At 37.0% G+C, this 12117-nt stretch overlaps 1 protein-coding gene across 1 annotated transcript in view; it reads right to left on the bottom strand.

The window, feature by feature from the left end:
* Nucleotides 1-1427: 1427 nt before the first annotated feature.
* Nucleotides 1428-12117, bottom strand: part of LOC101706177 (cell cycle control protein 50C-like) — a 32698-nt gene continuing 22008 nt past the window's right edge. The window contains 2 exon segments of the mRNA XM_087208618.1: nt 1428-2059; nt 5329-5538. Of these exon segments, the coding sequence (XP_087064744.1) occupies nt 1872-2059; nt 5329-5538 (398 nt within the window). The 3' untranslated portion in view covers nt 1428-1871.

Below are 12117 nucleotides of genomic sequence, written 5' to 3'. Positions count from 1 at the left end.
TCCAGTGATTGGGATATGGATATCTTTGGTGATGTTGGGTGTCTTAGTTGATTTTCTCATTGCTGAAACAAAATACTGGATGCCCAGAGTTAAAGGAGGAAAAGTTTATTTGGCTTAAAGTTTGTAGAAGTTTCATTTCTTAGTTGGCAGGGTGGCATGGCAGAGGGGCATTGTAGAGAATAAACAGTTCAGGGCAAAGCAGGGTAGGCAGAAGGCAGCATGCAGCAAGCAAGCAACTAGCAACAAACAACAATAGCAGCCTTCTTTCAGTATGTTATAGTTTAACTAGTCTACCTTGCCTTAGGCCATGTAGCACTCATACCCTTAATCCTAGCATTGCATCTTTGATCCCAGCATCACACACCCTGACATCCAGTCCCCTCTGAAAAGTCCCACCTATGACTCTCTGAGGCCCTGGGGGGACATCTAGATACAAGCCATAACAATGGGACATTATTTAGCTTACATACCTGGTCACCGCAAATATTTGGTTATATGTGACACTTGAGGTAGGGAAGGAGTCTAAGTTTCAGAGCTAAACCATTTCATTTTTTAAAAAGCACTCTTTTATTTGGTGAATGCAGAAATTTGCAATAAAGAAATGCTTTTTTGGATCTACAGAGACAAACTTATTGATACTGTATTTTTTGTTAACAACAGCATATCTGTTCTTAGAATCATTACAGAGTAAACCTTCTCCTCAAAAATTAATATAAAATGTTTCAAAGTATATTATGGTTGGGACTAGGGATGTAGCTCAATGGTAGAGCACTTGCCTAGCATGTACAAAGACTTGAGTTCAGTTTCTAGCACCAAAAAAAGTTTGATATTGTGGTCATATAGGGACAAAAATCTTTGTCCCCTGGCATGTTTACTAAGCTTTCTAGTTGAGTTTTCTGTAAGTGACTTTGACAGGAATTAAAAACTTTTAAGATGGAACTTGAGAAGCTCCCTCAACATACATAATTCAAGTATCATAAATCCACGTCATCATTTGTATTCTAGAGTATGTCATCCCAGTATAAGTTCTAGAATTGTTTTGTACCTTCAACATGCTGAACACAATGTTTGAGAGCCAGTAACTTTCAATGATTCCCTCCTGGCCACAAGACAATTTTAAAGAGACCTGGCCTCTCCTTTTAGGTTTTTTTTTTTTTTTTTTTTTTTGGTACTGGGGATCGAACTGAGGTCCTTGCCCTTGCGAGGCAGATGGTGGAACCACTGAGCTAAATCCCCAGCGGCCTCTCCTTTTTGTGCACTGTTGTATTTTAAGTGCTCAGGGCATTGCCACAACCTTTACTTGGTTTATTCTTAGCAGAGAAAACTTAGTTTTGACTCCATACAAAGAAGAAAACATTGAATAAATCAATTTTCAAAAATCATTCTGATGCTCAGTTCAATGATTTTCTTGGGAAGGCCATAATAATTTCAACCAGCCAATAGTCTGAGCCCAATAGGGTAGTTAAAAGCATTCACTGAATTTGAGCATCCTAGTCTTGCTTACATTTGCCTGTTAATAATGTTTAATGCTGTTCTTGGCCATTCACCTGCTCTCAGGCACACGGACTTCAATTAAATAGCTGAGACTTAATTTAGAACTCAAGGATGATTTATTGTCTCCTTTCCAAGAACATTTTACTACACACAAATATTCCCTCTCCTTCTTGCCCCCCTCTTCCTATTCCTCCTCTGCTTTCAGCCCTCCCCACCTCTGAAATTCTCATTATTTATTTGTCTGGGATTGTATTTGTTCAGTCAATCCAGTTCCCCTTCTTGAAATAGCTCAGTCATTTCAAGCCATGTCAGAGATTTTTGGTTCTGTTACTTCATTGTCCACTTCTGTTTTCTGCTTTTCTTCTTAAAACATGACTTTACTGTTGTAAGGTTACTTTCTTTTTTTTCCATATCAAGTGAACTGCCATTAAGGCAAAGGAGGCCAACCATGTCAAAGCTCCTGTCACTGTGTAGGCAACGCCTAAGAAAAAGCCACCACCTCCACACCATGTCAGGGTGGAAAGAACAACAGATTTTTCTCCATGGAACCTGGTTACTGGAAAATCTAAGAAAATTTGTTAAGGATATATATTAGCACTTCTCATCTTCACCACTGCGTATACCAAACATGTTAGATTTAACCATATAAAGTTGCTCTTTTGGTAGTTAGAAAATGGTTGAATATTCAGTCTCATATGATTTAACCTAATCAAGCAATACTTTATATCTTGGTAGAATAAAACAAGCCTTCACTCTACATAGTTTTAATTGACCAAAGGGATTCTGATACAAGTAGATCTGAATGACTTAGAGACAGCTAAATAATGAAATAATAAAGAATTTCTCTTGATGAATCCAAGGAAGTTAATATAGAGGTTTTATAGCAAACCTAAATTTTTATTTTTGAATCAGGAGACCCAGGGAAGACTAAGTTCCCTAATAGGCTAAAGTTTGCATACCTACTTCAGGGAAAAATTTTAAAGGACAGTGAAGAACAAAAATAAATGGATGGATAGATACATAGATAATAGGATAATGGCAAAAGATTTTTGGTGGAAAAATTAAAAACGGTACATTTGTTTGGGTTTTGAAATGGCCAGAATCCTTGCTGCTGGAGAGAAAGTATTTGAAGTGGGTTTGCTATCATTAGTGTTTTAATGATGTCATTTGGATTATGCTTGTGGCCTGAAGTTTTTAAACATCTGGTCTTTTGTAAACAAAACTAATAAACAAAGCCTTCTCATAGAAACAACAGAGGACAGAGGCATTTCCCAGCAAAGCTCTTAAAATGCCTTAAATCACTTAGCAACAAGCTATTTAGAGGCTAGAGATAAAAGAAAACTTGTTAGGAAACTAACTCTCTTTTTCTTTTACATCAGATTTCCTCATTGTCACAGGCCTTAGAATGCCACCTCAACCCATCTGCTGGAGTGTATTCTCTCTCACTTCCTTTTGAAAGGTAGGGTCCCTTTCTCTTACACACAGAACAGCTTTTCTCCCTTAGAAGTGGCAGGCACTGTCTGTAGCACAGGCTTGGTTTTTCTTGCCGGCAGTCTGGCTGTTTGGATGGTTGGGTAATATACTAGGGCCACACACAGGAGATAGAAGTGTAGGACTGAAATTCAGGACCAAAGTTCTGCATGGAGATCTAGTTTTGAGAGTACTCAGCAGTAAAGCATAACTGTGAATGAAGGGACAACAAAGACTATGTTCAGAGAGGAAAAACAGAGAGTCTTTCATGAGGAACATAGCCTTCCTTTCTCACCCCCCAACCAAACCATATTGCAATGCACTGTGAGGACAGCAGTGCATGACTTTTCTCCTGTTTCTTGAATGCAGCCAAAACTGCTTTACTGGTAAGGCAGTCACAAAGTGGACAGAGTTAGAAAGTCCAACTTGAGAGACAGTTGTTAACAACTTTCAATCTATACTTAAATTTTCTTGAGAGAGCGAGAGTTTTATTGAAATTTCCTTCAAAGGGTAATCTACAGTTTACTCTGATCAATACCTAAATTGAGGCATTTTGTGGCTTTTGTTTTCATAAAACAGATTTAGAAACCCTGCTAATGGCAAACTAGTACAAAAGGATGCCCCACTCCCCTGTCGGATGGAGATAGCTACACACCTACTCTAGGCAATGAAAGAAGAAAACACATAGTGGGGAACTAGAACACATGCAGTTGTTTATGTTTCACATTTGCCATTCAACCTCCATTAAGGGTAATGAGATTAAGGAGGTGGAGAATTTTGTTAAGAACCTCTGGCTTGTTGGGAGTTCCACTGAATAAGAAATTCTGATACCTAATCTGGGTGAAGTTTCAAAGCTGTACACAAGCTGGAAAAGATTCTGCCTCCAAGAGATTTTTGCCTGGGGGAGAATCAGAGACTTAAAAATTAACGTTAAAGACTGGAGTTAGTATAAGTTATGTTTACGTATATAACTTCTTATAGATAGTATTTGATGTCATTTTAAGATTAAATTCTTTTTGCTTCTAAACTGATCCACACATTGGGATAGGGATTTAGCTCAGTGCTTCTGCTACCTGCCTTGCAAGTGCAAGGTCCCGTGTTTGATCCCCGGTACCAAAAAAAAGGGAAGAAATCTTAATTGATCCACACATATTTTTAAATTACACAAAAAATTCACGATCTCTTATTAAAGCATATGTTTTCTAACTTGGACCATATATCCATTACTAAGGCATTTCTATTTGCTGGTTCTATGCCTAAGGGAAGGAGGAATATGGTATCTTTATTGTACAGCTTGTAGTGTACCTGGCATGGGTTGGATTAACTAAACCTATTTCTTGAGTCCATGGCTCCATTGCTTTATGATACTTTTGTCTAGAACAAAAGTTTCTACAATCTCTCTCAGTTTCTTCCAGTTTTAGTCCATATTCCAAGTTTACTTCTTATCAAACTATTTTTTCTTTCTCTCCTTATTTTCATGATTCTTCATCTTATCCCATCCTAAATGGTATACTTCTTATTCTTCACTGTTTTAGATCTTTAGGCTTACTGTTATGTAGTCTTTCTTTGGAACAGAAATATTCCTTCTGTATTTATCTATAATTCTTTACCCGAGACTGCTAGCAACGGTTATTCTTTTTTTTAAAAAGTATGCATTTAAGCATATAACACGGAGACAAACAGTGGTTGAAAAGAGGCTACCCCAAAATATGCCTCTTTAGCATGTTATTTTGAGTTAAAGGGACTTGAAAAGCAGCAAGTGCAAGAAGGGCATTCTGATTTCCTATTTTCTTCCTGAAGACAAATGATAAAACTCCTATGTGAAAGATGCCCCTTGGGCCAGGGATTTAGCTCAGTGGTTCTGCCACCTTCCTCAAAAGCGCAAGGATCTGAGTTCAGTCCCCGGTACCAAAAAAAAAAAAAAAAAGATGCCCCTCTGCAAGAAGAGAAAAGAAACATTCTTATCACCAGAGATTAGGTGTTGAGGCCAGGAAGAATCTGTGTAAACAAGTGCAAACTGTTATCTTTAATTACCTTCTTGTAATTGCTATTCTTTTCAACCTAGTATATGTACACTTAGGATAGGTCACTTCTCTGGGTATTCATTTTCTTTTAAAAGTTCCCATATATATGTAAAAACTTTGTATGTTTTGCTCCTGTTGATCTGTCTTATGTTAGTCCCAGTTGGAGACCCTAGGAAAGTAGAGGACATTTTCCTCCCCTACACAATATTGCCTATAAGAGAATTTACAATTCTTTGGTATAAATATTTGATTGGTAAACAGAGAAGGGAATGAAATAGTTTAATAACTAGTAGCCAGATTTTCCTTTAGCTTGAAAAGTAAAAGTGGCATAAAAGGATACTATAGGATATGTTGAAACTGTAATTACCAGCAGGCAAGCCTTCAGTAAAACAGTGAATTCGATAGAGTCTACGGTACAGTTTTTTGAATGTTGGAAAGGCAGCTGTCCGCATCCAGACAATGAAGTCATCATTGAGGAATCCATTGTTTTCTGTATTGTTTCTATCCAGATCATAAATTGGTTTAGGCCAGTATGGGGGCTTTGTGTTTCCTGAGGGAAGAAAACAAAAGATATAGTAGAGAAAAGTAGTCTATTTCCTTTAGTTTTCCTTAGAGTGTAGACAATGAAAGAACAGCATACACGAGAAAAGAGAAGTAGAAATTAGACTGTTCCAAATACAAGGGTGTCTGTGTAAGCTATCTGAGTATGAATCCATTAAAAATAATAGTTTTAGCAGACAGGCAGGTCTGCGGACAAGGTCGCGAGGTCACCAGTTGCACTGAAAAAAGCGAATCAGTAGAAGGAAGCTCCCCCACTGCCATCCCAAGCTCCTAGGGCAGAGAAGGTGAGCTGTGTGGGTGCCAGAAGCCCCCCCCCACCCCCGTGGAAATGAGAAGACACATAAGCAAGCCTCAAAAACAGACTTCTGGATCACCTACAGCAACCCCAAAGGGAAACGAGATGGAACAATCTGGTACCCAACCACCTGTACTCTCTGAACTGGCAACAAAAGAGGATCTGGGGAAAATGAAATCAGAAATAATTACTCAGATAACAGCAAAGATTTTGCTCATGGTGCAAGACATGATTAATAAATCTACAGAGGACACAGATAAAAAGTAGAGGATCTGAGGAACATGATGGTATCCCAACATAGGAAACAAATGGAATCCATAAAACAGATGCAAACAGATTTCCAGGAGATTAAAAACTCCATTGAAAGTCTGCGCAGCTGAATGAACCAATGTGAGGATAGAATTTCAGATATAGAAGAAAAGATTGTAATTAGTGACCAGGAAGAGAAAAATTGCTTTAAAATTGTAAAGGAACACGAGAAATCAATCCAGCAGCTGCTATACGATGTAAAGAAGAATAACATAAGACTGATTGGAGTCAATGAAGAAAGAGGAGAGAGTGCAGATGACATAAAAAAACTCTTCACAGAAGTGATGGCAGAAAACTTCCCAAGGAGGGGAAAAGAACTTGACATACAGATAAAAGAGGCATATAGGACTCCAGATAGCCTTAATCAAAAAAAATCTACACATAGGCATATAATAGTAAGGATTCCAGAAATCCAACAGAAGAATAAAATTCTACAAGCAGTGAGAGAAAAGAAACAAATCACATACAAAGGAAAGCCCATGAGAATCACAGCAGACTTCTCAATGCAAACCCTCAAGTCAAGAAGAGCTTGGAGTGCTGTATTTCAAGCCCTAAAAGGAAAACAGCCTCCAACCCAGATTAATGTACCCTGAAAAACTATCTTTCAAAATTGATGGAGAAATAAGATCCTTTCATGATAAAGAGCACCTCAGGAACTTCATGAATACCAAACCAGAACTCCAAAAAATTGCAGACAATACCCTAGGAAAAGACAATGAGGATCACAACCCCAGGAAGCCCAGCAGAATGAATCCATTGGGCGTGACAAATTAAATGCAAAGGAGGAGAATCCAACAAAAAGAAAAAGTCATGACAAGGCTTTTAAAACTTTTGACTTCATCTCCCTAATGAGTGTATAATTCAATCTTATTATTGTACTGATTAGAATTTTTCTGATTCTAGAATTGCACACCATTCCTTGTGCTATACTGGCTATTTATCATCTTCTTATGTCTACCTTTTAAATGGGTTGTCTATTAATGAGCTCTAAGAATTCTTTATATATTCTGCTCATAGGTTATATGCATTGTAAATATAGTCTGTTAAAGGACTACTTTTCATTTTAATGATATCATTTAAAGTTCCAAATTTTGATGGAATCTCATTTATCAATTTTTTTCTTCTATAAACCATGTCTTTTGTATACTAGGTAGTCCTTGTGTACCTTGAATTCATAAACATTTTCCCTTATAATTTCTTCTTAAAGTTTTATACTTTTAGGCTTTCATATTTAGGTTCATAGATTCCTTCAAGTTATTTTCATGTATGGAAATAAAGGGTTGAGGTTAATTTTTTATATATGGATACCAGGTGTTCTAGTGCCATTTGCTGAAAACACTATTTCTTCCTCAGCTCTTGAATTGAGTTTATATTCTATAAAATGCTAATGTTAAATAATCTTTCAAAACTCGGTGGACCATATATGTGTGGTTCTATTTCTAGATTCTCTATTTTATTCAAATGATCTATATGTCTTTCCTTACACCTACACTGCCTTGATTAATGTAGCTTTAGAAGAAGTCTTAAAATTAGGTACTAAATGTCTTCCAACACTGTTTTTGTTTTTTAACTTTTCTAGGTCCTTTGTACTCCTACATAACTTTTAAATTTCAATATCCAATTCCTCATTTATAGCAAGTATACACAGTCCTGAATTTTTATATATACCTTGTGCTTTCTAATCCTGCTAAATCCAAGTACAAGTTCTAGGGGGTCCTAGAGATTTCTTAGTATTTTCTCTGTAGATGATCATTTCATCTACATATAAAGATTTTGCTTCTACCTTGCCAGTCCTATCCTAATTGTGTCATTTTATTGCCAGACTATTTTGATGGGGCCTAGGTTTCAAAGTTTAATGGACAGGTGAAGAATAAGCATATCTGCCCTTGTTCCCCACCTTAAGGAGAAAGCATTGTATCTTCTCCATTCATATAAGGCATTCTCACTGGAAGTATGGAGTACATGTCTTTAATCTGTTGAGAAGGTTCTGTTCTACTTCTAGTCACCTGATAGCTTTTACCATGAACAGCTATAGAATTTAGTCCAATATTTTTTCTCCAACTAGTGACAGGATCATATGGCTTTTTCCTTTCCTTTGTTAAAATGATGACTTTCAGGGGTGGATCTTCCAATGCTGAACCAACACTGCCATCCCTATAATAAAACCACTTTCTACATACTCCCAGATCTGACTTCTAAGAGTTTGTTTTGTTAAACAAATTTCTATCTATGTTCATACTTTTTTCTTCTATTATCTTTATCCAGTTTTAGGATTAGCACAATGTTGATTTCCTAAAATGAGGGAAGAAGTGTTCCTTCTTTTTTCTGCTTTAAATGTTTGATATAATTTATCAGTTAAAATGTATATGAGCCTGCTGTTGTCATACAGGTAGGTTTTCAAGCTAGGAATATACTTTCTTTAATAGGTGTTATTCAAATTTTATATTTCCTCCAGAGTTAGTTTCATTAATTTGTCTTCCAAGGTACTTCTTAGAAGTTGTCAAATTTATTTCAAAACAGATTTTTATACTTTCTATATCCTTTTAAATTCTGTAAAATCTGTGGTAATGTCTCCTAGATCTTGATATTGTAATTTAAAAAGTGTATAATTGATATTGTGTAACAGGAAGAAAAGGTCTAAAGGAGCAGGGGAAGTGGCAGGGGTAGGGGTAGGGAAAGTAAAAAAGGGAAAAGAAAAAATATGAGAAAAGGAAAAAAATGGGAACAAGGTCTTTGCAAATAGGGAAGGGTGGAGGGGGTGAAGGGAGGACAGGGGAAGGGGAAAAAAATAAGAACCAAGATACTCATGTAATGGTACAAGATCCCAATGATGAATGTAACTGTATTTTATACTGAAAATGTACCAATAAACTTAATGGGAAAAAAAAAATCACCAACTAAGGAAAAAAAATAATGGTTTTAAAGAGGCTAAGGAAATGCTCATGATAATTTCAAAGGGTTAAAAAAGCAAGTATAAAATTACATGTATATTATGCCTTCAACTATTAAATGCATATAAAGAGTAAAAACAAGTACAACAAAATCGTAAGGATCATTTTATTCAATGGTATTTTCATGAGAAATATATTTATTTTATTAATTTCACTAGCAATGTAAGGAGAGCAAATTAAAAACAAGATCGTTCAACATTTAAAGAAATCATTGGTGAGGCTATAGAAGTGGGGAGCAGATATGTGAATTAACATCTCTAGCAATTTAGGAACATGAATTGAAAGCTTTACTATTTTGCATATGCTGGGGACCAGAGATCCTACTTCTGGAAATGTGTTGTAAGGAAATAGCCATGAAAGTGCAGGAAGATTGAGTCTTCACCCCAGCACTGCATCTTAGGATTCAAAGCTGAGAGTAAGAAAGAGGAACTGCTAAGTGAATGGCACAGTTACTACAAGCCAGTGTGAAGCCAAAAAGCCAGGTATGTTTGGGCACTGGAAGAACTTTGGAAGCATAGGGTGTAAGGTGGTGCCAGGAGATGTGTCTGTTGACCTTATCCTCATTGTCACACTTCCCACATACAACTGGGAGCATCTGTCTCTTTTACTCTACAGTGGACACTTGAGAAAAATTTGTCCTCACCTGTTTTCCACTACCATTTAGTCCAGTGCCTGACACATGATAGTACTCAATAAATATTTGATACAGAGATGAGGGATTCCAGTTAATTTGCCTGGATTTCCAAGAATGCTGCCAAGTTCCTTTCAAAACCTAGTAAATCAATTATAGGTAAAGTGACTGTATGTAGCAATGTGCCAAGCACAGTCCCAGTTTATGTCTACTATCTACAATCTTATCTGATAATTTAGCATTTATTTCACATAAATAGTGTACATATAATTTCATCCATCTTTCCAGCTTCCAGGCATAGTCTTAGTTCAATGTGAGATTCTCTTGTGCAGTGAATGGGGTGTTTGCTTTAACTTGTGATTGTGTATGAAAAATGAGTGGATACTCTTCCCGTCAAAACATAATGTAACCTATCCCTGTGACCCCTGCCTGCTGTTTGACATTCCAGCTAGCTCATCCATAGTGTCTGTCTTGGCCCATGAGATGTATGAGGCTTCCAGGCTGCAAATCAGTGGGGTCAGTGGGAAATGTGGGAAATTATAGGTTTGGTAATGCACACAAGTTACTATGTGTGGGAAACAGATGCTGAGCAGCCCTGCTGAGAATAGTTTGCACTCTTTTGCAACAGTGGTTTTGTTATTTATTTCACAGTGTAGTGATATAACTATTGTGTTGTTTGGTATCAGTTTTTTATTTGCTAATAAATCCTCTTAGCAGTGAAGGACTAAAAAATGGAACGTGTGTGTTTAATGTAAAATTAAGTATGGTTTCTTAAGAAAGTTGGTCGAGGGCAGGGGATTTAGCTCAGTGGTTTCGCTGCCTGCTGAGCAAGCGCAAGGACCCAAGTTCGATCCCTGGTACCAAAAAAAAAAAAAAAAAAAGAAAGTTGGTCAATATCATTCTACCATGGGAACCATAGTGATGTCAATGATTGTGTGAAAATCAAGAGTTATAAATCTGATAAAGAATATCAGAACTTGCTTCAAAAGACTGTGGTAACTTTTTAAATGTATCCAGTGGCAGGGGTTTAACTTCTGTAAAGGTCTATTTATATATCATTCTCTGAGCATGACTTTTCATTAAAACCAAATAGATTTCCTTAAGACCAAATAGAGTTCCTTCTGGTTATACCCTGTTTTTGGTACCAGAGATTGAACTCAGGACCTCGAGCTTGCCAGGAAGTCACTGTGCCACTGAGCTACATCTCCAGCCCATTACACTTTTTTTTTTTGTCTAATTTGTCTGTTTTGTTTTGTTTTTGAAAATCAAAAAGAATATGTTAGTATGTTGTTGACTTCATTAGCACACAAAAAAACTTCGCAAACAGTTAAATGAAGCCAGATTTACACGAATGTCTTCAAATAGAAAAATTGGGTGAATTAAGTATAATAATAGTTTGATTTTAGGGGGGTTAATTTCCCATGGAACCAAAGCAAAGCATTTAGAAGTTCAATCATTCAAGATGAAACCCATGACATTATTATGAATGTTATTATAAATTCAGTTAAAAATTTCAATGGTCAAGTTTAAATTGTTAGATTTTGTAGTGACAATATATGGGCATATTTGGTGGAGCACAACATTAGAGAAAAGATAATGCTCCTTGGGCCTGGGATTGAGCTCAGTGGCTCTGCTGCCTGCCTCGAAAGTGCAAGGTCCCGAGTTCGATCCCTGGCACCAACCCCCCCCCCAAAACCAAAAACCACTAAGATAATGCTCCTAATAAATTGGGAAATCAACAGAGAAGAAGTATACTTAAAAATTGGCTATGGTATATATACAATTTACAATTGTATCCGAAGAAATAACAATATTAATCAAAAGAAAAGCTGCGGTTATGCAAATGTAAATGTTTTTGTATACTCACAGAGAAAGTGAATTGGAAAATTTTTACAATAAAACAGATGATAAACATATACTTCACTATAATATAACTTGTAGTCTTATCAACCAGAATTTTAGAAATGTTTGAGCCTTTAAGGAAATGTTTTTGTATGTCAGATGATGTATCCTACAATGATCCTGAACTTTTTCTGTAAATGAGTCCTCCAACTATGGGATACATTTTGTTCAAAATATTTTTAAAAATATCTAAAATATCAGACAGGCAGGTCTGCCCACACCCTACCGAAGTTCTGAGTCTCACGGAGCATGCCAAATAAGCCTGCTACAGATAGGCAGGTCTGTGCACGTCCTACCGAGGTCCTGAGTAGCGTGGAAGATGCCGAATCACCCCACTGCAGACAGACAGGTCTGCCCACACCCTACCGAGGTCCCCAGTCACCCGGAACACGCCAAATCAGCCCACCGCAGACAGGCAGGTCGGTGCACGCCCTACCGAGGTCCCAAGTTGCGCAGAAGACGCCGAATAACACTGCTGCA

The sequence above is a fragment of the Heterocephalus glaber genome, unplaced genomic scaffold, assembly GCF_053883595.1.
Source record: "Heterocephalus glaber isolate CG9 unplaced genomic scaffold, H.glaber_assembly_v1.0 deba00000122, whole genome shotgun sequence".
Lineage (NCBI taxonomy): Eukaryota > Metazoa > Chordata > Mammalia > Rodentia > Bathyergidae > Heterocephalus > Heterocephalus glaber.
Note: the sequence above shows the minus strand (reverse complement) of the source record. Positions and strands in the feature narration are given on the sequence as shown.